Source organism: Neofelis nebulosa, chromosome 4 (assembly GCF_028018385.1).
Source record: "Neofelis nebulosa isolate mNeoNeb1 chromosome 4, mNeoNeb1.pri, whole genome shotgun sequence".
Classification (NCBI taxonomy): domain Eukaryota; kingdom Metazoa; phylum Chordata; class Mammalia; order Carnivora; family Felidae; genus Neofelis; species Neofelis nebulosa.
In genome coordinates, this window is record NC_080785.1 from 153,863,923 (window position 1) to 153,889,748 (window position 25,826).

At 56.4% G+C, this 25,826-nt stretch overlaps 3 protein-coding genes across 3 annotated transcripts in view; 2 read left to right on the top strand and 1 right to left on the bottom strand.

The window, feature by feature from the left end:
• LOC131510257 (putative serine protease 46) overlaps positions 1 to 7,273 on the top strand; it is a 24,707-nt gene extending 17,434 nt beyond the window's left edge. Inside the window, exon 5 of the mRNA XM_058727194.1 lies at positions 6,854 to 7,273. Coding sequence (XP_058583177.1) covers positions 6,854 to 7,102 — 249 coding nt within the window. The 3' untranslated portion in view covers positions 7,103 to 7,273. The remainder of the gene's footprint in view (positions 1 to 6,853) is intronic.
• Positions 7,274 to 8,987: 1,714 nt separating this feature from the next.
• PRSS50 (serine protease 50) lies at positions 8,988 to 14,188 on the top strand. The gene is made up of 6 exons (XM_058727196.1): positions 8,988 to 9,172; positions 9,252 to 9,443; positions 10,702 to 10,864; positions 11,902 to 12,185; positions 13,305 to 13,471; positions 13,830 to 14,188. The coding sequence occupies exons 1-6, from the start codon at positions 9,064 to 9,066 to the stop codon at positions 14,058 to 14,060; spliced, it is 1,146 nt and encodes a 381-aa protein (XP_058583179.1). The 5' UTR covers positions 8,988 to 9,063; the 3' UTR covers positions 14,061 to 14,188.
• Positions 14,189 to 15,336: 1,148 nt separating this feature from the next.
• On the bottom strand, positions 15,337 to 24,269 carry TMIE (transmembrane inner ear). The gene is made up of 4 exons (XM_058727197.1): positions 23,782 to 24,269; positions 20,148 to 20,265; positions 16,717 to 16,866; positions 15,337 to 16,410 (listed from the first exon to the last, which is right to left on the bottom strand). The coding sequence occupies exons 1-4, from the start codon at positions 23,875 to 23,877 to the stop codon at positions 16,307 to 16,309; spliced, it is 468 nt and encodes a 155-aa protein (XP_058583180.1). The 5' UTR covers positions 23,878 to 24,269; the 3' UTR covers positions 15,337 to 16,306.
• Between the last annotated feature and the right edge of the window lie 1,557 nt (positions 24,270 to 25,826).

The following is a 25,826-nucleotide window of genomic DNA, read 5'->3' on the forward strand; positions in this document are numbered from 1 at the left end:
GCCCAGGAAGGGTACTGACCTGGGAAGGGAGTGTCCCGTGGGGCACCATCCACACAGCACGACCCACACGGCCTTTGTGTTTTGTCTTCTTCCTCCAGTGAGGCTGGGCTCCTTCTAAAGGCGTGTCGAGAAAGGCACCCCCTGTATCAAGGCATAGAATCAAGACTACGCTTCCCTTGAAAAATATTAGTCCGTGTTCTGGAACATTTGAAACAACATAAATGATCTGCTCCTTGAATGCCGGGGAGAAGTTACCCAGGAAACCACGTGGGCCTGTTTTCCTTTGAGGGGTAGTTCGTGGACAGTATTTCAAGTTGTTTTGCCCATGGTTATTGGACTTACATGATTTGCATTTTCTTAGAAATTACTCATTTCATCCAGAATTTAAATACGTAAAGAGGAAGTTACATTCTTCAGATTCTGAGGGAGTGTATTTTCCCTGGATGCAGTTCTAGCCTCTTTTCTACTCATGCCACAAAGCATTTGCATCTCCTTCTCTTTCTGTTTTTCTTGGAAAGATTTACAAGGTGCTAATCAATTTTGTTGTTTAAAAAAATTTTTTTTAGTGTTTATTTCTTGAGAGAGAGTCAGAGCGTGGGCAGGGGAGGGGCAGAGAGAGAGGGAGACACGGAATCGGAAGCAGGCTCCAGGCTCTGAGCGGTCAGCACAGAGCCCGACGCGGGGCTCGAACTCACAGACCGCGAGATCATGACCTGAGCCGAAGTCAGACGCTCAACCGACTGAGCCACCCGCCCTCCCCCTATTTTGTTGTTTTTGAAGAACGACCTCTTGATTTAACTTCTCAAGGCTCTGATTTTCTGCTTTCTAATGCATGGATGTTCTCCTTTTTGTCTTTATTAATTCCTTTTCAAGTGTCTTGAGCTGAATGTGCAGGGATACATAATTGGTGATAATAATGAATAACTTAGTTTCATTCTCTCTTGTTTGGTAAAAATATTTAGACTGGGACTCTTCCGTGTGCAGTTCAGGCCCCTATCCCCCGGACTTTGCCACATGTGGTATTCTTTTTGCCCTACACAACAATCGTGGATTTTAATTCTGTTTTTACTTGAACATTTTTGAAAATTAACTTTTCCTTTGATGGGGTAGTTCCCATTTTGTTATGGGCTCTGGTTTTATTTCACTGTGGTAAGAGAATGTCCATTTTTGAGAATTCTCTCTCTCTCCACTATTCTGAGTTCTCTTTTTCTCGGAGCTCCCAGAGTCCAGTAAATCTCTCTCGGGGAACGGCCCTCACGTTATCATCAGCTTGATTATCAGTGTCTTGATTTTCCCCTTCATCTTTCATATTCTTGCCCTGCAAAGGCACCTACTCAAATCTCTTTCTTACATCTCTTTAAAGATGTCTGTATCTCTGGAAAATGCATAGTGTTGCTGAATGTGTATTTTAACTTGCATAAATGATATTGTGCTACATATCCCCTCCTTTATTTGTTTGCTGAGGAGTCTCAATTTGTTAGAGAATCCACATGAAATGGTTTTATTTTTTCAAGTCACTCCCCTCCACATGTCCTATGTCAAAGCTTCTTCCCTCCCCCAAACATCATTTGGGGCAGAGTATACAGTTTTCAGTCACTTTTAGTTACTATACGCCCCGTCTGATTACAAGTCTCGATTTAAAAATCAATTTGATTTAAACCTTGCCAAGTTCGACCACATCTCCCTCCTCCAGTGCTCCTGGGGGATGAGGGGTTCCCTGCCTTGCCAAACTGTCAGGGAGCTGGCAACTGGAGTGGACACTCTTGTGTCTCCCTCAACTCTTTTTCTACCTCAGCTTTTTTTTTTTTTTTCAACTCTCTTTTTTAAAGTTTATTTATTTTGAGAGAGAGAGAGAGAGAGAGAGAGAGACACAGCATGAGAGGGTATGTGCACAAGCCGGGCAGGAGAAAGGGAGTGAGAGAATCCCAAGCAGGCTCCACACCAGCGCCGTGGAGCCTGACGTGGGGCTCAATCTCACAAACCATGAAATCATGACCTGAGCCGAAACCAAGAGTCAGACGCTCAACTGACTGAGCCACCCAGGTGCCCCATTTCCCCCCAATTCTATATGCATGATCACTGCTTCCCCATCCCCTCACTTTCAATCTGCATGCATCTTTCAATCTGAAATGAGTCTCTTGTAGGCAGTATACAGATGGCTCTTGTTTTTTTGTCTGTTCCGTCACTGAATGTGACAGAGCATTTAGTCCATTTACATTCTAAGTAATTAGTGGTAGCTATGTATGTGTTGCCATTTCGTTAACTTGTTTGATGGTTTTTGTAGTTCTCTGATTTTTTCTTCTCTTACTCTCTTCTCTCACAGTTTGCTGGCTTTTAGATATGCTTGGCTTCCTTTCTTTTTGTTTTTTGCATATCTATGACCAGTTTTTGATGTGTGTTTGCCATTAGAGTTGTATGTAACATCTTCTGCATATAGCAGTCTATATGAAGTTGATGGTTACCTAAGTTTGAACCCATTCTTTCTTCTTCTCCCCGCTAGCACCCCACATTTTAGGTAGATGGTGTCATACTTTACATCCTTTTATTTTGTGAGTCCCTTGACTGATTTTTATAGATATAGTTTTTACTGCTTTTGTGGTTCCTACTTTTCTTACTCCCGCTTATGGTCTTTCCTTTCCACTTAAAACATCCCCTTTAACATTTCGTATAGGGCTGGCTTGGTGGTCCACCCCCATCAACCTTCAGTTTGTTCTCTGTATTTAAGAGTCTCTGATGGTTTGCCTCCCTCTCTGTTGGTAACTATTTTTTTCTTTCCCTTCCCCCATGGTCTTCTGTTAAGTTTCTAACTTCCACAAGTGAGTGAAATCATATGATATTTGTCTTTCTCTGACTGACTTATTTCACTTAGCATAACACCCTCCAGTTCCATTCATGATGTTGCAAATGGCAAGATTTAATTCTTTTTCATTGCCTAGTGGTAGTCCATTGTATGTATATACCACATCTTCTCCTTTTTTTTTTTTTAATGTTTACTTATTTTTGAGAGGTATAGAGACAGTGCACGAGCAGGGAACGGGCAGAGAGAGAGGGAGACACAGAATCCGAAGCTGGCTCCAGGCTTCAAGCTGTCAGCACAGAGCCTGACATGGGGCTTGAACTCATGATCCACGTGATCATGACCTGAGCCGAAGTTGGATGCTCAACTGACTGAGCCACCCAGGGGCCCCTATACCACATCATTCATTAGTTGATGGACATTTGGGCTCTTTCCATAATTTGGCTATTGTTGATAGCACTGCTATAAACATTGGGGTGCATGTTCCCTTATGAATCAGCATTCCTGTATCCTTTGGATAGATTCCTAGTGGTGCTATCGTTGGGTTGTAGGGTAATTCTATTTTTAATTTTTTGAGGAACCTCCACACTGTTTTCCAGAGTGACTGCACCAGTTTGCATGCCCACCAACAATGCAAGAGGGTTCCATTTTCTCCACATCCTCATCACCATCTGTTGTTTCCTGAGTCGTTAACTTTAGCCACTCTGACTGGTGTGAGGTGGTATCTCAATGTGGTTTTGATTTGTATTTCCCTGATGATGAGTGATGTTGAGCATCTTTTCATGTGTCTGTTGGCCACTTGTATTTTTCTCTCTCCTGTTCAGCTTGATTGCTTTCCATAATTCTGTACTCCAGGTCACTGATCCATTCTTCTGCTTCCTCTAGTCTGCTATTAATTCCCTCTAATGTATTTTTAATTTCATTTATTTGAGTTTTTTATCTCTGATGGATTCTTTTTTGTTTTCTGTCTCTTTGTTGAGGGGGTCACTGGGGTCCTCCAATCTTTTGTCAAGTCCAATGAGTATCTTTATGACCATTACTTTGAATTCTCTATCAGACATATTATCTCTATTTTGTGTAGCTCCCTTCCTGTGATTTTGTCCTCCTGTTCTTTCACTTGGGACATATTCCTCTGTTTCCTCATTTTGTCTAACTCTCTGTCTGTTTCTTTGTGTTAGGAAAGTCAGCTGTGTCTCCTGTTCTTGAAAGTAGCAAACTTATGAAGAAGAGGTCCTGTTGTGCCCTGCACTGCAATATCCCCTGTTCACCAGAACCTGGCACTTCAGCGGTGTCCCCTATGTGTGTTGTGTGCACCCGACTGTTGTGGCTGAGCCATGTTTGCCTTCAGTCCAGTCACCTGCAATGGCCCTCTTTGCCTGTTGTGGGTAGGGTTTGGTCTCTGTGTTGTTAGTGGGTCAGTCTGGGGCTGCCTTCAGCTTGAGTTGAGTCAGTCCAGGCGTTTGCAAGAACTGTGGTAGCACTGAATCGCTGGGTATTTTCCCTGTGTCATCCCCTGAAAACTTTCATCAGTAGGTGGAGCCTGCAGTCAGATCAGATGTCTGCCCTCAGTCCACTGCTGGGGCCGCTGATGGACTGGTATGTGTGGTTATCTTCCCCTCTCCCTGGGGCAGGAGTCACCTTGGAGTGGTACTGGCACCCTGCTAGGGTGTGGCACTGCTTTGGATGGTCTCCTGCCAAGGGCGTGTTGGAGGGAGTGTGTGTATAGGAGAATGTGGTGTGGGGTGCCCAATGCCGGCAAGGCCTGTGCTCGTCACTGCAGGAGGATGAGCTGTGGCTGCCTGGGAAAACTGCTGAGGCCAGCTGGGATAGAGGGGGCATGTCCATAGGAGAATGCAGGGGTGAGGTGCGCTGTTTGCAAACTAGGTGGAGAGTGTTCTCAATGAGCTGGTTCCCGCAGGTGTCCGTATATCTAGGCTGGGGGGTAGGAGAGGCAGGCGGCACCTGCCAGCCCTTTTGTTCCTGGAGAAGTCTCCCAAAGATCCCTGCCCCTCCAGCACACACTCTGAGATTAGTAAGTACGTCTCCTTTTCATATACCCTAGGTGTTTTTTAAGCTGCTCCTTCTCTGCTGTATCTCCCTGGCTGTTTGTTATGCCATCTCTTTAAGAGCAAAGACTCAGTTTCCTATTACCCTCTGGCTCTCCCAGAGCTGAGCCACTGATTTTTAAAGTTCTATTAAACTCTACTGCTTGTAAGAACCAACAAAGTTAAGCCCCTCTAGTTTTCAAAGCCAAATGTATGAGGATGATTCATTTTCCCGGTGGGGATCCCCTGGGCCTGGGGTGCCTGGTGTGGGGTCTGCTCCTCTCCCTGCCCTGCACCTGGGGCATCCCTTCCTCCCATAGACAGTATTGCAGGTCAGTTTGGCTCCTGATTGGCTGTCCACTCTTCTTACCCTCTTCAAGGTGACCTTTTCTCTGCATTTAGCTGTGGTGAGTCTGTTCTGCCAGGCTTTGGGTCATTTTCTGGTTTATTTACTCTGATGTGGGTGTTCTCTAGGTGTATCCGTGGGACGAGGTGAGCCCAGGATCCTCCTACTCCTATCACCTTCCCCAGAAATCTCCCAAGTCTCTTTCTCTGCTTGTTACTGTTCAGGGTGTCCTTACATATACTAAATATTGACCTCTAGTTGGTTTTAGACCGAATAAATGCCCTATCTTAATTCATCATCTATCTTCAATGAGATATGGTGTCCTTCACTGAACAGTCATAAATTTGATGTACTTAAGCCCAACACATCTCCCTTCTTCAAGTTTGTAGGTTTTGAGTCTTATGTAATTTTTAAAAAATGTTTATTTTTGAGAGAGAGAGAGAGAGACAGAGCATGAGTGGGGGAGGGGCAGGGAGAGAGGGAGACACGGAATCAGAAGCAGCTCCAGGCTCTGAGCTGTCGGTACAGAGCCCGACGTGGGGCTCGAACTCACGGACCGTGAGATCATGACCTGAGCCGAAGTCAGACGCTTAACCGACTGAGCCCCCCAGGCGCCCCGAGTTTTGTTTTAAAACATATGCTTCGGGGTGCCGGGTGGCTCAGTCAGTTAAGCGTCCAACTTCGGCTCAGGTCATGATCTCACGGTCCGTGAGTTCGAGCCCCACGTCGGGCTCTGTGCCGACAGCTCAGAGCCTGGAGCTGCTTCGGATTCCTTGTCTCCCTCTCTCCCTGCCCCTCCCCCACTCATGCTCTGTCTCTTTCACTCTCAAAAATGAATAAATGTTAAAAAAATTAAAAAAAAACCCATATGCTTCATCTTAAGTCAAAGTCATGATCCTACATGTTTTTAACGAGCTTTACCTTTTTAACTTTTCACATTGAGGCTTTTAATTCCTCTGAGGTTTTGTTATGGCAGGCAGGACCCAAGTTCATTTTTCTTCATCAGTTTCCCCACCATTACAAGAGACCACCTTTCTCAGAACTTTCTGGAACATGTGCCACATCTCCTCACATGCAGACATCAGGCTGGCTCTCCATTGCATGATTGGTCAATTTTCCTATTTTTATGCCAGTGCCACAGTTTCTGTAATCACAGCTTTGAAATATATGTAACTCTCTGCTAGGTCAAATCTACCACCAGCCGGACTTTCCAATTTGCTCTTTTTTCTCAGACCTGTCATGGAATTCATGGCCCAGTGTCCTTCCATATCAACTTTAGAATGCTTTGCACAACAAGGAGGGGGCTGGTTTGCATTTCAAACCGCTCACTCTGCAAGCAGGAGTATAGGAAAGAAGGTAGTCAAGGGCAACACTTTGGAGGCCTCCCATGAGTTAAGGGAGGACAGAGGTAGAGGACCCAGGCGTTCTGGTCAGAGAGGTGGCAGGAGAAGGGAGAGAGAGAGGCCAGTGTGGTCCTGAGCCAGGGCCCCCGTGCCGAGCTTCTGTGCCACAGAGCAGGCTCATAGCCATGTGACCAGGGACAACACTTGCCTAACGCAGCTCATGCTAAGCCTATGGCTCAGGAAGGTGTGAATTTCGGCAGGGCCTGCAGCGAGGCTCTCCCCTCCTGCCGCCTCCCTCACGTCTCCCCCTTCCCCTCCACAGGCTAACTCTGGCAGCCCCCTCGTGTGTCAGGTGAACAACTCCTGGATCCAGGTGGGGGTGGTGAGCTGGAGCTTTCTCTGCAAGCGTCGACGCTTCCCAAGCATCTATACCAGCACCCCCCACTTCACCTACTGGATCCAGAAGCAGATCAGTGACATGAGGTTCATCAGTAGGGCCAGCGCTGCCTTCCCAAGCCCGGTCACTGGCCACATCCTGCTGGTGTCCTTGGGCTCCATGTGGCTCCTGTGAGCGGTGTTTCCAGGGCAGGCCCGCCCGGAGGCCACTTCTTCCTCCCTCCGTCTGCCCTCAGGAGAAGTGGAGACCCAGGGGACACGTGACATCAGGGCAGAGCACCCTTGGGGGAGGGTCCAGGAGCTGCTGTGTTCAGAGTTGTTCAATGAAGATGCTCTTGAGTTTTGCGCCACAGAAATCATCATCTTTCTTCTTGACTGTGGCCAGAACCCTCCGGAGCCTCCGCAGCCCCGGGGGGCCTGTCTGTCCTCTCAAGGGGAGCCTTTCCTGAGGGGCTTACTTGTGCTTTGTGCTGGCCATGTTTCCCCCCTCGGGGCTGCGCTCTCCCCTTCTGCCAACTTTGGGGTGGGACTCTGTGACCCCTAAGCCCTGCTTAATCCTGTCGCCACCTCAGCAACTCCCCGGGTCCCCATGGCCCTCCCTGGGGCCTCTGACGAGAGTTTCCTTCGGGCCTTCCTAAGAGAATTTGGCCTCTTCCCAAGAAACTCACAATGACCAGATCTGCATTTATGGACTTTGTTCCAGAACCTGTGAGCCTCTCCCAACCCTTCAGATCCCCCTAAGGGTCTACAGAAGCTGACCGGTTCCTCCTCCCTCCCTGGCAGAGGTGGATGGTGATGGGGGAGGGGGGTTGGGTGGGGGGCAAGGCAGAGTGCTTGCTGGGATGAATCGTGTGAGGTGACTGCGCCCTGAGCTCCCAAGCCGCCTCAGTGACCTCCATCAACGCCCCAGGGAGCCAGAGCCCTGCCTCCGTGCGGAGGTAGGCGTGGGGTCAGCTCAGACCTGGTGGGCCTCAGGTTCAGGGCCCTTGCCCTTTGGGCTCCAAAAGCGTAGCGGGTGTGATTTGCTGTCTTCGCAGAGATTGGGGCACTGAACGGGCAGCCTGAGTGTCACCCAAGACAGCGGGTCCTGGCAAAAGTTAGAATGTCCTGACTTGCTTTCACTGTCACCTAGAATTTGCCAACAGTTTTAAGCCCCCCACAGGATTTCATCACGACACTTTTTAATTGTGTTATCTGTCTGTGTCACGGAGCCATCAAAATGTTCCCCAGGGGCGCCTGGGTGGCTTGGTCGGTTGGGCGTCCGACTTCGGCTCAGGTCATGATCTCACGGTCCGTGAGTTCGAGCCCCGCATCAGGCTCTGTGCTGACAGCTCAGAGCCTGGAGCCTGTTTCAGATTCTGTGTCTCCCTCTCTCTCTGCCCCTCCCTTGTTCATGCTCTGTCTCTCTCTGTCTCAAAAATAAATAAACGTTAAGAAAAAAAAAAAAAAATGTTCCCCAAATTCCAACCCACCTTCAAGTGGCCTTCTGCTCCCAGAGGCTCTGCTGGTTACCATCACTCTTCCTCTGAGGAGAAACCTCACCTACCTCCTGTGCCGTCTTTCCGAAGCGGATAGATCTATAAGAGAAGAGCATTTGCTGAATGGGAGGGGGGGTGGGGGAGGGGAGGGGGGGTGGGGGTCGCTGCTTAAAATTTTAATCTTCAAAAAGTCATTCCTGAAAACCTTTCCATCTGATCAATTGCAGTGCCCCGGGGGCAAAGCCCTACAGTAGTCAGCAGGCTAATGGGCAGGCGGGCCACTGGAAGACCCTGGAGGCCAGCCCCAGGGGCCGGGTCTCATGTCACCAGGGGAAGGGTGGAAGCAGGCCCCAGCAGGGCAAGTGGGCTGCAGGAGGGAGGAGGTGCAGGAACTGGCTGCGGGTAGCCCGAGGGACTGCAGAAAGCGCGTGGCCCCGCGGCGCCAGGGGCAGCCCGCGCCCTGGGGCCCTGACACAGTGCGGGTGGAAGGGAGGCCAGTCAGTAGGGGGCGCCCGCGGGCCGGGCGGACACGGGGAGCGCCACCGCGGGTGGCCACTGGGGGGCGCCCGCATTCCCCACGCAGCAGACGCCTGCGCGGGAGGCCGACTGGGGGCGCCGTCGCGAGAGGAGCACCGCGGCGCAGAAGCGGCTACTCCCGATGGAGCCTCAGTGCAGGACGCGGGCCCGCAGGCAGGGCCCCCAGGGCCGCAGGGCCTCTGCCGTTGTGCTGCTGCTGCTGCTGGTGCTGCTGCTGCTGAGGCCCGCTGGTGAGCCCCGTCCCGCTCCCCGCCCCCCTCCCCCGGGCCCTCCCCGGGCCTCGTCTGACCCCTCTGCGTCCTTCCGCAGGCCGCCTGGCGGACCAGACTCCCGGGACACCCTCCAAGCCTGCTCCGGCCGCCCCTGGCGTCCCCTGTGCACCCACTGCCACCTGCCCCTCAGGCGGGCCTCGCCTTCCTCGCCAGGCCCCCACCGTCCTGTCGCCGCCCTTGACCCTCCAGACCAGCCCTGTTTCTAAAGAAGGCATCAGCTTATTTCCCAGTGAGTACCATGGACTCCCCGGGGGAGGAGGGTGCGGGGCAGTCTTGAGGACCTCTGGCCCCTAGGGACGGAGGGCGCGGAGGAGGAAGGGGCAGGGAGGAGTGGGAAGAGACGTTCCTTTTCCAAGGGTTCATTGAGCATCTACCGTGGGCCAGGCCCCCATCCTGGTGAGGTAGGAGGCCAGGAAAGTTGGCGGAGCCTGCGGCGGGCTGCATGTCCCTACGTCCCTGAACTGACCCAGGCTTCCAGCCAAGGACTTAGGGGATCTCCAGGATAGGTTTCAGGGAGCTTTGGGGTGGGAGCCTTGCAGCAGTGGCTCTCCAGCATGTTGAACAGAGACCCGCGGAATCACTCCTTATCCTGGAACTCCGTGCGCACAGTTTAGCTGCCACAGAAAGGCTCTCACACAGGACCCAGTGCGTGCAGACCTCCCCTCTCCTATGTTAGCCTTGGCAAACGCTGGTCCTGGCCCATGCACCCTCATCTCACAATCCACGAATCTCCCTGGAAAAACCCTGGAGGGGGGCTGCTGTGAGGTCGGAGATGTGCGTCTTCAGTTTGAAAACTTTTTCCAAAGTGGCTGCACGCGCTGACACTCGCTCCAGCGGGGAGTGAGCGGTCCGGGGCGGTAATCCTCACCAATACATGGTGTCAGGGACCCTGGAGTTGGCCTGGCAGGTGGGGTGGAGCGGAACCTCACTGTGATGCAAGTCGGCGTTTCCCTGAGGACTCACAGGGCTGAACAGCTTCTGTGTTGGCTGGCTGCTGGGGTTCCCTCCTCGGGATGTGTCTGTTCATGCACGTGGCTCCTTTTTCTCTTGGGTCGTCTGGTTTGTTTTCCTCACTGAATCACAGGAGGGGTTCCCAGAGGAGGGAGAGGGGTCTGCTTTGGCCAAAGTAGGGGGGGCCAGATGGAAACATGGATGAGTTTCTGGAGGTTCTGGCCAGAGCTCAGGGGCTTCTCGGCCAGGACAAAGGGGCCAGTGCTGCACCAAGCTGGTGGCTGGGAATGCCCTGGGGCCTGGGACCAGAGAGAGGGATTGCTTGGGGAGCACTGAGGCCCTTTGGAGACTGCAGACCTCAGTCCTCACGTGGACAGCATCATAACAGGGTGACCAGTGGGGAAAGAGAACCACCGCATGAGCGTGGGCCAGCAGCCCGAGAGGCGGGAAATCGGGCTGAGGGGAGGGGTGGGAAGGCGACTTGCGATGGGGCTGGAAGGTCCCATCCTGCATCAAACTCTCACCTTCCTCCTCAGCCTGCGGCTCCTCCTTCGAGGAAGACCCCACCCTCAGGGACCCAGAGGCCATGGCTCGGCGGTGGCCGTGGATGGTCAGTGTGCGGGCCAATGGAACACATATCTGTGCAGGCACCCTCATTGCCTCCCAGTGGGTGCTGACCGTGGCCCACTGCCTGATCCGGTGAGTCGGGACCTAGGTTGGTGGGTAGAAAGGCGTCTGGAGCCACTGGGGCCCAGTCATTCCTGGCAGCTGGTCCCTCGGCAGCAACTGTGGCCTCTGCAGAACCCCACGGGCCCAGCCTCAGTCCCACTTCGGCTCTTAGCAGGTGGAGGCTGAGTCCTGCAGATTCCTTCTGGGTTCAAGCCGGGTGCTTGCTCCCCTCACCTGGCTCCCCAGTCCTGAGCCTTCATGCCACAGATAGGACGGGGGGGGCTTGGAAGCCAGAGGGCAGGCCTCCTTCCTCCTGTCCACAGAAAGGAGCTCCCAATTCTTTTGTTTCACACCCTTTGCTTTACTTACTCATTCCTCCCTCTGTTCGACTCAAAGCCTTTGACGTTCCTCTGGAGCCAGGCCCCGGCCTGGGTGCTGGGGGCAGGGAGGGGACACATCACTCCTCTTGGGGTGCCAGGGAACACAGATGAGAAGACAGGGGAGTCTGGGCAGTGTGGGGACAAGAGAGGGGGCTGCACATGTTCCAGGGGGCCAAGGCAGCAGCCTGGATGCAACATCCATGCTGGCTTCGAGGGCTGACCATGGAAAAGCATGCTCCACGCCTGAAGGCCGAGGTGGAGACTTCAGGGGCATGCCGGGAAAGGAGGCTGGAGGGCGAGGCCACGGATGCTTGCCTTGATTGAGTGTGTTGGGCCCCTGTCACTTCCAGGGCCCAGCACGGGCTACCAGACAGAGAGTCCAGAGTTTGGAACCAGAGAAAAATGGTCCACATCCCAGCTCTGCCACTTCCTAACTGTGTAGCCTTGAGCTGTTTGCTGGGCTCCTCTGAGCCTCGGTTTTCCTCTCCACAAAGTCAAGGGTTGTTGTGAAAGCTGGACCACACGGTCTGTGCGCAGGGCCCTGTCCACATCTGTCGTGAGAGAAAAGCCTGGGGGGCTTGAAGCAGGTGGGTGGCCTGCCTGGGTTTGCTCAGAGTACAACAGTGTGGTGGGGGCAGGGGTGGGGTGCCTGGAGCTGATGACAGACCCCCGTCGTGGTTCTCCCAGGAATGATTTTATCTATTCAGTGCGGGCGGGGAGCCCAAGGATTGACCAGATATCTCAGACTACCGCCGACGTGCCGGCACTCCAGGTCATCGTGAACGAGAGGTACCAGTCTCGTCGGTACTGGTCCTGGGTGGGCCAGGCCAACAACATTGCCCTTGTCAAGCTTGCATGGGCACTCAAGTACAACACGTACGTCTGGCCCATCTGCCTGCCTAACTTGGACTTCCAGGTGAAGGATCACTCTGTCTGCACTGTGACAGGCTGGGGACTCCCCAGGGTTGATGGTGAGTCAGAGCCTCCCCAGACTGCTTGGGTGGGGAGCGTGTGGGAGAGGACCCAGGTGCAGGCCCGAGTCTGAGACATCTTCTTGTCCGGCTCTCATCTCCTTCCCCTTGGGGGTCTCGGCAGTGGGTGCGCTGTAGCCGTTCAGGCCTTAGAGGCCCCAGAGTGCCCATGAACCCCCCGCCCCAGGCCGGGGCATGTAAACAGGACTTCCTTGAAGGCAGAGGGAGTGGAGAGTAATATCTTCCTGCTTGCACGCAGTCGTAGGACATCAGGACTTGAAGCAGGACATCTTGAAGTGCCATGAACGAGGTTCTGTAAAAAGATCCCCCGACGCCTCACATGGTTGGTTAAGGGCAGTCCGCACCCAAAGGCTGGGAGTCACTCAGAATCCACGTGTGGCTGCCTCCTGCCCCCATTGGGCCTCAATCCCTTTGTCACCCCAAGGGATGGAGCAAGGCCTGAAGAGCAGGTTGTCGTCCCAGGGCCCCCCAGGGGGCATTTCTTTAGGAGTCTGACGAGTGCCCAGTCCATTTAGGGAGCTCCTCTTTTTCACAAGAGAGGTGCTCTTGCCTGTGGCTTCACCGAGCCAACTTGCCTAAAAAGAGCAGCTCCACCCTGGGGGTGGGGGTGGCTGTGGCTGTTTGTCTTTCCTGCCGTGGCCTGTCTGGGGAACGGCTGGGGATGGTTGGAAGTCTGTCCCCCAGGGGCTCCTGGCTAGAGACAAAGACACACTGGTGAGAGGGAGGAGGGGGAGGAGGAGGAGAGAGAGAAGCACACAGTGCCTGGGGCCCACAGAGGGGCGTCTGGGCTAGTGAGGGCAGAAGAGGCCTTTGGGGAGGGCTTGAGCAAAGCAGGGAGTTGGACCGGAGTGGGGCCGGGCAGGCCTTGGGAGCAGAAGGGTCAGAAGCCAAGCTGCTGAGGCAGGAGCGGACCCCGTGGACTGGGCTCTGTAGGGGTGAGAGCAGACCCAGCAAGGACAGACTGAGGGCAGCCTGTTCCAAGCTGTCCATGGGGGGCCGTTTGAGAGGTTGGAGGAGCGGCCAGGAGCAGGGAGGAGGGCCGCCAGGCTTGCAGCAGTGAGAGCACCAAGCCTGAGTTGTGGGGGGCCTGCCCCACAGGCATGTGGCCCCAGTTCCGGACCATTCAGGAGAAGGAAGTCACCATCCTGAACAACAAAAAATGCAACCAGTTCTACCACAAGTTTTCCAAAGTCCCCTCTATGGTCCAGATCGTGGACTCCCAGATGGTTTGTGCCGAGGACTCCGACAGGGAACACTTCTGCTATGTGAGTGCTCCTCTTCGTGCTCCCTCACCTCCAAGGGTGCATGGCCAGGAGGGGTGCTGGGGTGCAGGGCAGCGGGGCTGGAAGGGGAAGGGACAGGAGCACGGAGGGAGGGGTGAGAGAGAAGGGGGGGCAGTGGGAAGACGGGGGGTCGGGACCTGGCATGAGAGAGGGGAGATGAACCCCTCTGAGGGAGGGTCTCCTGAGTCTGGATCTCGAGGGCACCCCCTGGGCAGGGTGATGGGGGGGCTGTGGGAGAGATGTGCTGCGAGGTCCCTGCTTGTCCTTGAGCTGGGGCAGGTCTCCCTCCAGCCACACCTGGCCCCCCTGACCCTTTTCGTTCCGCCACCCCTCCCCACAGGAGATAAGCGGTGAGCCCCTGGTCTGTCCTGTGGACACCACGTGGTACCTGGTGGGACTGGTGAGCTGGGGCCCAGGTTGTGAAAAGAGCAAGGCCCCGCCCATCTACCTACAGGTCACCTCCTACCGTCACTGGATCTGGGAACGCGTCAATGGGCAGGCCCTGCCAGCCCCGTCCAGGGCCCTGCTCCTGGTGCTAGCGCTGCCCCTCAGCCTCCTCGTTGCCCTCTGACACCCTCGTGCCGTCCCCGGGGGGTGCCGTCCTCCCCCTCTGAGCCCAGAATGCTGCAGGTGTAGCTCTCCCAGCCCCGCAAAGTGGGGCAGAGATGAGGTGCTCAATTAAACACTTTTCTTCCACAAGCCTCCTCCTTCCTGGGTGCGCTCGAGTGGGAGGTGAGCAAGCCAGACGGGGGTTTGATGGGGGGACTCCAGACTGTCTCTATTGAAAAGCGCAGAGCCCCCCCCCCCGGTCTGCCTCCATCTCTAGGTTTGGGGTGGCTCTCGCAGAAGGTGGGAGTGTATAGGGACGATACTGGGGTGATGGATGGCCTAGAATGTTCTGTCCGGGCTCAAGCTGGGCTGCCAGGACGCAGAGTGAGGCTGGGGTAAGGGTGCAGCTCTGTCTGGGCCCCGCAGGCGAGTGTGTTCTTTTCTGTGATACTTTCCTTGACTTTGGTGGCTGGAACACACCCTGTCATTGCCCTGAAGCACCGTAGTGAACTCTGATCGTCCAGCCCTGCCCCCTGCCTAGAGACTGGGGCAGGTGCCCACTGGGACCAGACATTATCTGCCAGCAGCCATGCCTGTCCATAAAAGAGCAGCGGAGGCCCCAGGGCAGAGGCCAGGGAGCAGCTGGCAGGGCAGATGGAGCTCAGGCCTGGACCCCCGAGGCTTTACCAGCTGGTTCTCTGTTTGACTTCAAGTGGCCCCTGCTCCTCTGGGCCTCTGTTGCCTGGGCCACACAGGAGGGCCCTGGCCTGTATGGGTCTAATGACCTTTGCCACAACCTGAACCTGCTGTATGAGAAGCCCGTAAGGCTGGACCCTGAGGGCAGAGTCAGGGTTTCTGCCTGGCGGACTGAGCTCTCAGTGCCCACAGCAGGCCCTCTGCAATTTCTCTGCCCCCTCACTGCTCCGTGACTCGTGTCTGCCTGTAGACTCGTGTCTTCTTGTAGAACAGTGATCCAGCTGTAGGTCAGAATCCAGATTTGACTCCTCCGTGTCCCCAGCACAAGGCTCAGGCCACGGAAGGCCTACTGAAAGCCACAAAGTGGAGGGGAGGGGAGCGGAGAGCGGGCGGCTTCCTCCCCCGTTTTAATGCCCCACTGGCTGCGGCTGTCCCTCTGCCTCTCTCGGCCGCCACCTCTCCCTCCAGCTCATCCTAACTCAGGCTGGGAGAATAGTCAGGGGAGGGAGCTTCAGCTTGGCCCGTGCCACCCGTCACTGCCACGTCACCCTCCACATAAATGCTTCAGGGATAGGGCGTCCTGAGGGGTCATCTCAGGTCACTCGGGTACGAGAAGGCACTCAGCTTTATTTACAAGTGTCTGCAGGCTGCCGAGGCAGCGAGAGATTTTCCAGCAGCTTCCCCAGCTCAGGAGCCTCTGGTTTCCAGGCTCAGACCTGAGCGCCTCAGCAGAGGTTCGCTGCCATCTGGAAACCCCTCTGAGTGTCCTGTCCCCAAAGATTCAGTCTCTAGGTGACTTGACATCTTGACTCCCTGGATCCCCAAGATGGGGCCCAAGTACCAGCTTTCTTCCCCTCTCCCTTTGGCCTACTGGTCTCAGCCTTCTGCACCCCTGACCCAGCCCTGCAGCTCCCAGCCCTGAGCCCCCAGGCCTTCCGCTCAGGCCCCCAGCAGCCTCCACTCCATTGCAGTTGCTTGGCACAGGGTATCTGCTGGGCTGAGCCCCTGTTTCTGGGTCTCTCTGTTCACCATCCTGGCCAGCACCCCCACGGGGCCTAGAACAGTTTTCTGGCCACCAGGGCTGCTGTCTAGCCAGGTCTGAGAGCTGAAGCTTCCCCCAGACACCCTCTGCCTCCTTGTGGCTGTTCTGGGCATGGCCTCACACTGCAGCCCATCCAGTTTGGCCATCCCCTTCGGAGAGAGGAAACTGCTTCCCGTCAACCCTGTAGAGCCACTGCTGTTCCTGACAGAAGAGACAGAGGCACATCCGGGTGGGTGTGATCTGGATCTGCAGGGCAACAGTGGCCAGAGACCACATTGGCTGAACAGCCACATGGGTGAGGCGACAGGAGCTGAGTCCATGCTGGGAGGCAGGACACCTGAGGCAGTCCTGTCTCTGCCCCTGACAGGCCGTAACGATGGGGCCTCAGCCACCCCGTCGGAGCTGAGAAGAGGGTGTTCTGCAACCTCTGTGGTCCATGTGTGAGCTTGGAGTCCGAGATGCCTGGAGCCTGGCCTGGACTTGAGCCCCAGGGCTATCCAGCCCCAGCTGCCACCTCCAGGAAGCCCTTCTCATTTTTCTCCTTTCTTCTTCTTGGCCTCATTCTTTTCATCCTCCTCTACCTTGATGGCCACTGTGTCCACGCTATCCTTCTTCTTCTTCTTCTTCTTATCCTCTGTGGGGTAGAGGAAAGGCAGGTAGCAGGAGTGAGGCAGGGTCCTAGGGCCCCCACCAGAGCCTCCCACATCCAGCCCTTCACTTCTTCCTTCCTACCGAACTTCTCCTGCCTGCAGAAGAGCTCCGGGTGTAACTTGCCTCTGGGTCTCTCTCACTCGGGCCCATTTCTGTGCTCTGGTCTCCAGGGACAGGTTTGGGGCAGAGGCGTGGAGCAGGGCCACTCTTGGTGGCAGGACTGAGGGTCTGGCTGGCTCGGCAGGGACAGGCGGTGGTGCAGCTGGGGGCCCCTCCCTGGTCTGCTCACCTCCGGGGATTTCTGTGAGCTCGTTGAGGGGCGGCACAGTCTCCAGTTTGTCCGTGTACATCTTGGCTGCCTTTCGCTGCAGGTACCGGGCTTCGATCTCCTTCCGGGTCCGTGGCACGCGGCAGTTGAAGACACAGCACAGAGTGATAACTGTAGGGACGACAGAGTAGGCCTGGCCGAGGCTGGAGCTCAGACACCCCAGGAATGGTGCCCACATTGCAGACCTGCCTTCATCTACCTAAATGTGTCTCACCCAAGAGACTCTGGCAGAAGGCTCTGTGTTTGGACAGAACCCCTGTGGGCTCTGGGATTTCCGAGGTCAGCTCAGCAATTTCCAGAGCAGGACTGGCTTCACACGGGGGCCTGCTCTTGGAAGGGCCTCACGCTTGGCTTAATGCTCTGCCGTCAATGTTCTTAGCAATTTGTGAGCAAGGGGTCTCATACTTTCATTTTGCCCTGGACCCTAAATCGTGTCATTGGTCTCAGTTTCTGACTCGATTGAGGCCCCTGGAGGGCAGGGCAGAGGACTGCACGGTGACTCACGCTACAGCTACCTGGAGGCTGTCCTGTGTTCCCACCCAGGTCTCTCGGCTCCTAGTAATTCCTAGGTTTTCCTCCCCAGGCTCCTGAGAGGACCTCAGACACTGGAGGACGTAGCTGTGTCCTCCTCAACCCCCCTGAGGACAAGCCTGAGCTCCTCCTGGCCGTGAGAGCCCACGAGAGCCCACGAGAGGGCACAGACCCTGCCCTGGGGCGTTCACCTCCCACAGTTATTCCAGGAGCGGTTTTCCGGCTCAGGGCAGCTGTGCCCACGCGAGCTGGGCCAGGGAACGAAGCTGGACTGTCTAGTGATGGGCAGGGCAGTGCTGGGCTGCCAGGGCCCGGCTGGACTGAGTTTATTTTTCTAAGGCCCCACAGTCTGACCACCTTGGCCCCAGCCTCAGGGGAGGGGACGGGGCTGCTTCCTATTATAAATCAGATGACAAGACATAACTTCCTGGCAGACTCCTGGGGGCAGGACGGCCAAGCGGGACAAGCCAGGCCTATTTTAGGGAAGATGCATCAGACCAGTGTAGCCGGGGCTGGAGCACCCTTTGGAGTCAACTGGTGTGACTCTTTCAGCCAAATATTGTGGCCCTGCTAAGTCTCCCCCAGGTTCACAGAATGAAAAACAAGGAAGGAAGGAAGGAATGCATGCGTGCATGAGATGGCCTCAAAGCCTTTGCTGCTCAGGACAGAACTGGACTCCTGAATGGGTGGGTAGGGGGAGCTAACAGCATCCGGGCACTCTGGGGGGCTGCACGAGGCCCCAGCAGTAGGTCTGTACCTTGCTGTCCAGGGGTAAATGGCAAACCTTTCTTATCCGGAGAGCTGGGTTCTGGTCTTCTCCAGACCCTTGTGTGTAGGCCTATGGCCCTAGTCCTACCACCGGCTTGGGCGGTCTCTTCCAGCCACCCCACCAGGCACGTCCTCTGACCGTGCTTACTCAGGTTCTCCACAGAGGCTGGTCCCAGGCTCTATGAGGCCTCAGCTTTGCAGGGAGCTCAGCCATTGGCAGCTGGAGCAGGGCCCACACACCGCCCCTTGCCTACCCCACCCAGCCTGGCCCAGTCACTTCTCTTCAACGAAGGGAAAAAAACAACGCGTTTTGGATCGAGTCCCAGGGCCCAGGCAGGGGCTTGGAATGTGTAGTCCCCGGGCTGGAAGGACCTCCAGAGGCACCCCCACCCAACCCCAGCCCCTCTGCACGAGGTTCTGGGCCCAAGCAGCCGGGAAAGCAGGAAAGAGGTTTCCTCTCCAGGAGATGCCATCCCTACTCCCCAGGGCCCTGCATGGAGCCCTGCATGGAAGGTAACAAGTGGTGCCCTGCTGCTCAGAAGACTTTGGGACTCTCCCTTCCTCTCCCTTCCTCTTTCCTAGGAAGCAGGGTGAGGAGTAGGGGCTGGTGTGTGTGCTTCATGTCCAAGCCCCTCTTCGGGTCTGTCATTGCAACTTTCTTGTGTGGCCCTGGGCACCTCCACTGTCCGGGGCCCAGCAGAGTCTGGAGAGGCCGTTCTGTGTTTAGAGGCCCCTCAGTGCCTTCACCCCTGCTCCGTGGAGTGCCCCGGAGCTGCTCCCTGGACACGCACCCTGCACTGCTCCTTATGGGCAGATGCTCTTGGTGCTGTGGGTTGGGGGGCACAGTTTCCTCTCTGAGCACCTGGGCTGGGGCTGTAGCCACAACGGTGTCAGTAGGGCCTCCAGAGAGACGCCTGACTGATTCTCACCTTGGCTAGGAATGAAATGTAGGCCCTTGGTCAGATCCTGCTCCCACCCCAGTCATGAAGAAATGGTGGTGGGGGTGTGCGTGGAGACTTTCCCACAAGGAGGGCCTTTCTGGTGCCAGGAGAAACAGATGCAAATCAGATGTCCCTGTCTCCCTCGGAGTCCTCACATCTGGGTGGGCCCTCTGCTGTGGCGCTGCCCTCCAGGGGACCTCATCCTGAGCCAGCTCCAGCTCGAACTTATCCGACCTGGGGGGCACGCAGTAAAAGTCCTCTAGGGGTCACCTGAGACCTTGTGTGGAGGCCATTCCGTCTCTGCTCTGCCCGCACCATGCCCTCTGCCTGGCATTTTTGGGGGGCAGCCTACCCAGCCAAACCGCATGCGTCCCCGCATGCATCCGCAGTGGAGAGGACCCTCCTCCGTGAAGCTTGTGCAGGGCGAGGGGGTTTTCTGTCCCTTCGTTACCTGCGTCTCCCCCAAACCTCTGACGTGTAGGAACCTTCGTCAGACTCTGCTTTGCACCCTGATGGTCTCCCTATCCACCGACATTTCTCTGCCCTCTTTCTCCAACTCCAGACCCCTTCTCTGGAAGGGCCGAAGGGGGCACGCCAAGCCCATCTCTGTTGTGAGCTGGAGTCAAGCAACTCAGTCCCAGGAGAGGAAGGGGTCCCTTGCTCTTAATGGAGGTGGGTGTGAGTCGTTCCAGGGGGACGGGATCTGACAAGGCAGGGTTTGCAGCCTGGGAGCCACATCTGCCAGGTGTCTGGGGAGCCTCCAGGCTGGGCTGCGGCCAAGGATGGCCTTGCTGGGGCTTCTGGGTGTGGGCCCTTTAAGCCTGGCCAAACTGCAGGAGAAGCATCAGGAGGCCAGCGATAGGGAAAAATGACACGTCCTCATCCTGGTTCAGTGGAGTCCCCTGTAATTACCGTAATTGCCATGTGGCTGTGTCCCAGTTGGGCAGAATACTTCAGGTCACCACCAGCCTGTCAGCCCTCCACAGGGACTTTGTGTAGATCAGGAGGTGCCAGAAACCACAGTGGGCCTCCTGCGGGCGACTGGCCTGCTTGTACTGCCCGGAATTGCTGCTCTGAGCCCCTGGGGGTGGTGCCGGGGGCGGGGTACAGGGGGTGGCGTGGGGTGGGAGAGGGCGGGGAGCAGCTACTCACTGATGGACAACACGAAGAGCGAGAAGATGCCCACCACGTGCCAGAGGCGCATGTCCCAGAACACCACGGTCTCCTTGGTCAATGGGGGCGGCTTGGGCTTGGGCGGGGCTGTGCTGGGCTGCAGGTCAGGAGAGAGAAGAATGAGCCAGGCAGAGGCCAGGGCTGGGGCTGGGCCGAGAGAGGCCCAGGTTTCAGCAGGACTCAGCCCAAGTGTTTCAGAATCTCCTAGAATCTAGAGTCTTAGACATTCAGTCAATGTCCTAGACCTTGGGAAGTTCCGGATTTAGAGCAAGGGAAGAAAGCAGCTCCAGAACCATGGAGCCAGGGACCTGGGGTACAAGGGTACTTGGGATGCTTGAGGACACCAAGGCCTGAAGGGGCAAAGGTGGATGGCTTGTCCCAATGAGGTTCGAGGCCCCTTCGGCAGCCTGCTGGTCTCCTCCTGCTCCAGTCCTGGGCCCCGCAGGCAGATGGGGTCTCAGGACCAAGGCCAGAGACAAGGCAAGGCCTGTGCTGCCCTGGGGGACTTTGCTCTCAAGCACCCTGGGTGTGGGGTGGGTTGTGGAGCTGGACTCAGGGCCCGTGGCTCGGCTGTCTGGCCAGGATGCCCACCAGGTGACCTCAACAGTCACCTATCCTGCCAGAGTCACCTCTTCTGACCAGAAGGATAGGCCAGAGTCTCCTGGGACAGGACCAGATAAATTGTCTGCAATGAGGCAGCGACACCTAGAGGCCGAAAGCTATAAGCATGACTGGAACAAGCCTGTGCAGAGCTTAGCAGGCCACCTCCCACCTTCCCAGTGGGACACAGCCCTGCCCTGGGTGTCTAGGGACACGGCCCTGCCCTGGGGGTCTAGGGGACACGGCCCTGCCCTGGGGTACTAAGGGGACACGGCCCTGCCCTGGGGGTCTAGGGGAACAAGGCCCTGCCCTGGGGGACATAGCCCTGTCCTGGCGGTTCTAGGCAGGACCTCTCCCTGACCTAAGGGGCCGAGAGGGATGTGACCTTATCTCTGTCACCAAGTTTGGCTGAGGGATGGAGGGGGAGGCGGTTAGCGCTTAGAGGGAGAGAGGACCCTGGGGCATCTGTGGAATTCATTGTCTCCTGATTAACTGAATATGGACCGACCTGAGGAGTCCTTTCTGGCTCTCTGGGAAGGAAAGGCAACTCACAACTCAACCATCCGTCCAGTCTTTCCCCTGGTACATGAGCATGGATTGGCACCTACCCCAAATTCCTCATCTAATGAACACCACCCTTCGGCATGTTTGGGGACACTCAGAGAGGATCAGCAACCTGTCCCAGGTAATGCAGGGCATCTCTGTGCTTGGGACTGATACATGATTCCTCAGCTTTTTTCTCTTAACCAGGGTAAACTCGGGTGGGAGACATCTTTCCTCTAGGCCTCAGTTTCTCCATCTGTAAGTTAAACATGGGGTGGTTCCAAGGTTCTCTGGGAAGCTCTCTCTACCCAAGTAGAGTGGGAAAATTGACAAGAAGATAACCCTCCTCAGCATCATCCCAGGGGCCTGGATCCGTTTGCAGGGTCAGACACATGTGTGTGGGGTCAGGCACATCTGGGGGTTCAGGGCTCATGTGTGTGGGTTGGAGCGCTTAGGGTTTGGGCACATAGTTGTGGGTACCGGGCACACGTGTGGTTGGAGTACGAGTGTGTGGTCAGACATATGTCTGTAGAGTCAGGGCCGGGGTCCTAAGGCTCAGTGTGTCTGGTCTGGCTGGGCTATATGGCTGGAAGACTCCGAGGTCCAGAGAAGAGATCTTGGATTCTGAGCCCGGGGAAGCTGAGAGCCCACTTCTGACACCTTGTTCCAGCCTTGTTCTGGGTGGAATTGAGCTTACAATCTCTCCCTGATAGGGATCTCAGGTAGAGGGTAACACATAAGAGTGGGGCACCTCCTCGTGGTGGGCACTGCTGGGGGGTCTGAACTCTAAAGCTTGGGAGCTCTGGCCTCCATCAGATGGAGGATGATGGCTGTAGGGATCGTGGTGGGCGGTACCGTGGACTCAGCCCTGCCCATCTCTCTGGCGCTTCCCTGGGTCCCCTGGGCTCAGGCTGTAGGCAGATGGCAGGCAGATGGACTCCAAATGCAATTTTCCTTGATGAGCCAGGAGAAGATGTGCTCCTGGGGGCTGAGGGGAAGAGTCCTTGGCTCAGAAGTGATGCAACACCCACCCTCAGCCTTCTGCCACACCCAGGCCAGCTCAGCTCTGCACCGGAGGCCTCAGGGCAGCCACTAAGGGGCCCAGGTACACTCTGCGGGGCTCAAGCCAGCCTGGCTCCCTTTACAGGGACACTGGAGCTGACATCCGACTCCAGCCCAGCATTTTGATCACACCCCCTGGTCTGCAGCAGGGACAGGCTAGTATCGAGGTATAGGGCTCTGTCTTCATGTCTCTTGGACCCTCAGGTTCAGGGCTGTGTCTTCTTAGACCCTCAGGATAAGGCTCTGTCCTCCCTCTCCATCCTGTCTCCTGGCACCTGCCCCCGAGGGCTCTCCTGGGCACCTTGCTGACTCCTGCCTTTCTGTCTCTCTGGCCTCTCCTCTCTGCTTCTGCCTGCACAGGCTCTAACCCCCACTCCTCCCTGGCCCTGCCTCTTGGGCCTTCTCCTTCCGGCCTCGTGTTTCAGAATTCTGGGTCTGGTCTGCCTCTTTGGCTCCCCTTCTCAGCTCAGCAAGAATGGGGTACGGAGGGGCCAGGGAGGCTGCAGGTGGCCCTGACTCTTGCCTTCCCCACCCTGCCTGGCCCCAGCTGAGCTCCCGAACCCCCCTGGCTGTCCTCCTTCTCTCTTGCTGGGCGGCACGGCAGCTCCCCGCAGTTCTCTCAGCCGTGAGCCCTCTCCCAACTTACCCTCCTCCTTCCACACCAGGACCCATCACAACTCTCCCCTGCTCAGAGACCTTTGCCAACTCTCCATTATCACCAGGACCAAGTAAGACCCCTGAGTGAGTCCCTGGGTCCTGGCCTGCCTGCCTCTCCCCTCCAGGGCCAAGTGCTCCACATGGAGTTGAACTCAACACACGGCTGCTCTGTAAAGGGTCTCCTCCTCTTCCTGCCCCTACCCTCCAGCTTGGAAAGCCCTCGCCTGCTTCCTAAGGCTATGTCTCCCCCATTAGTCAGGGGACCCTGAAGGATCTCTGGAGGCAGAAGCTCTTTCCTCTGGCAGACCCTAGGATCAGGGACTAGATCTCCCCTATCAGACTAGATAGAGGTCACTGAAACCAAAGATCATGCCTCTCCCTACACCCCCCCACACCCCGCCCTCATTAGGGCAAAAGCAAGAGGATAAGGGCTGTGTCCCCCAGCGACTGAGCAAGGCTGTATCCCCAGTCAGACCTGGAATCCTTATGATCAGGGTGAGTCTCCCCCACCCGACTAATGTTCCTGAAGTCAGGGGCTGTGCCCTCCCATTAGACCAGGGACCCTAAGATTGGGGGCTGAGTCTCCCCCCGGAGCCTGGAAGCCCTCGGGGCAGGGCTGTGTCACCCCATTAATCCAGGTCCCCTAGGGCAGGAGGAAGGGAAAAAGGCAGCTCCCAAGGCAGAAGGGCGTCCCCAGCCCTCTGCCACGCGGCCACAGCCTCCCCGAGCCCCTCGCGCCGCCCCGCCTCACCTCCACCAGCTGCCCGGCGACCCCCGCAAGGCAGAGCCCCAGCGCGACGCCGCCCAGAGCCCACAGGGGCCCCGCGCCTCGCCGCTGCCCGGCCATCTTCGCGCCCCGCGGCTCCCCGGGCGGGCGAGGCCGCAGGTGGGGGGAGCGAGCGACGCGGGGGGCCGGGCGCGGTTGGCCCGGTGACTGCCCCGCCAGGCAGCCGGCGCTGGCGGTGACGATCTGGTCGCAGGCCGTGAGTGGGCATCATTTATTCATCGTCGGTGTCTGGTTCCCTGCCGCCCACCCCCACATCACCGCGGATGGAGGGCCCGCCCCCCTCCCGGTGGATCCGAGTCCGGGTCTCCCTCCCCTAACCCGATCCAGCCGGGCAGAGAGGAGTGAGAGTGACAGGCTGGGGTCAGGTCCTTGAACAACAGGCCCCAGCTCCCCTGCCCGACTTGGGCCTCAGTTTCTCCATCTGGGGCAAGGGGAGGAGTTAGAATCTGCTGATCTGGGAGGCCCTTCCCAGTCTGACGTTCTGAATTTGAAAAACCCTGCTGGACCCAGGCTGGCGGTGGGGGGGGGGGGGGGGCGGGGGACGGTATGGCAGGCAGGTTGCCATAGTGACAGGCGCTCAGGGATGTCCTGGGCTTTCTGGGCTGGCTTCCTGCCCAGAAATGGCTCTGGTCACTCTGGACACCAGAGCTAGAGTGGGGATGGGGACCAGGGGATGGTATGATCAGAGTTGCTAGTTCCGGGTGCTATGGAAGGTTCCTGAAGAAGCCAGCACCTGCTGCCCCACGGGACTGGGAGGACTCCCCCTGGAAGAGCTGGAGGACCATTTTCTGACCCTGGCCGACCTTGAGCCTCTGCCCCAGTCTGATCCCCAATTCTTACTCCAGTCTGAGCCATGATCCTGGCCTCGCACTGAACCTGGCCCACATGTACTCTGGTCCTGACCCCAGGATGAGCCTTGACAACCCAGGGATGGAGCAATGGAGGGTCTGAGAAGCTGTGGAGACCCAGAGGGCTTTGGAGGAGGACGAAAAGGAGGAGGAGGAGGAGGAGGAGGAGGAGGAGGGTGGTCTGGGGTGGGGAGACTCCTCTGGTCCATCCTTTCTCTCACTTCTCCTTCCACCCCTCCCTCCCTCCCTTCCTTCTTCCCTCCCTTCCTCCCTCTCTCCTTCCTCCCTCCCTTCCTCCCACCCTCCCACCCTTCCTTCCTTCCTTCCTTCCTTCCTTCCTTCCTTCCTTCCTCCCCTTCCTTCCTTCCTCCCCCCCTTCCTTCCTTCCTTCCTTCCTTCCTTCCTTCCTTCTTTCCTTCCTCCCGGACCCTGTAGATTCAGATCCTCATAGGGCTCCTGCCTGGAGGTGCAGCAGATGGGCAAGGGCCAAGGTGAGAGCTACAGCAGAGAGCAGAGGGCCAGCCATGGACACCCACAGGTGACAGGGGTGGGAGATCACAGGCGGGCAGGGAAACAAGAGAGCCACTGGCAAAGGACAGCTGGCCTGAGGGATCCTCAACAGTAAGTGGCAAAGTCTGGGGTCTCAGTGGGCTGGGCCACCCCATCCTCCCCAGGCTTGCCCCAGCCAGGCAAACAGGGATTCTATTAAAGCCCAAATGACTTGCTGAAGCTTCCGCTTCCTCATGCCTCTGTCATGGGCCAGGCTAGGGAAAGCCGCACTGACCAGCCAGGGAGGTCACCCTTGGGACACAGGGTCAGAGAGGCCTTGGCTGGACTGGGCTGAGGTTAGTGGGCCTGACAGTGGCCGTGGGCAAGCTGTTACCCCTCTCTGCTTTGAACTTCTCGTCTACGGAATGGAGAGGGCAAGACTTTCACCAAAGGGCTGTTAGGATTATATGGAGCTAAGGATTATGGAGTGCTGAGTTGCTAGCTTTCCCTGCTAGCAAAAATGATTTAAATTTCCTTTTTCGCTCTCTGAAGGCGGCGAAAGTTGACCGAACAAAACTGAAGTTATTATCCCCAATTTACAAAACTAAATTAGCACGAAGAAATTTTAAGACATGAAACTTTCAAATTAGGTTTCCTATAGATTTGTAGCTT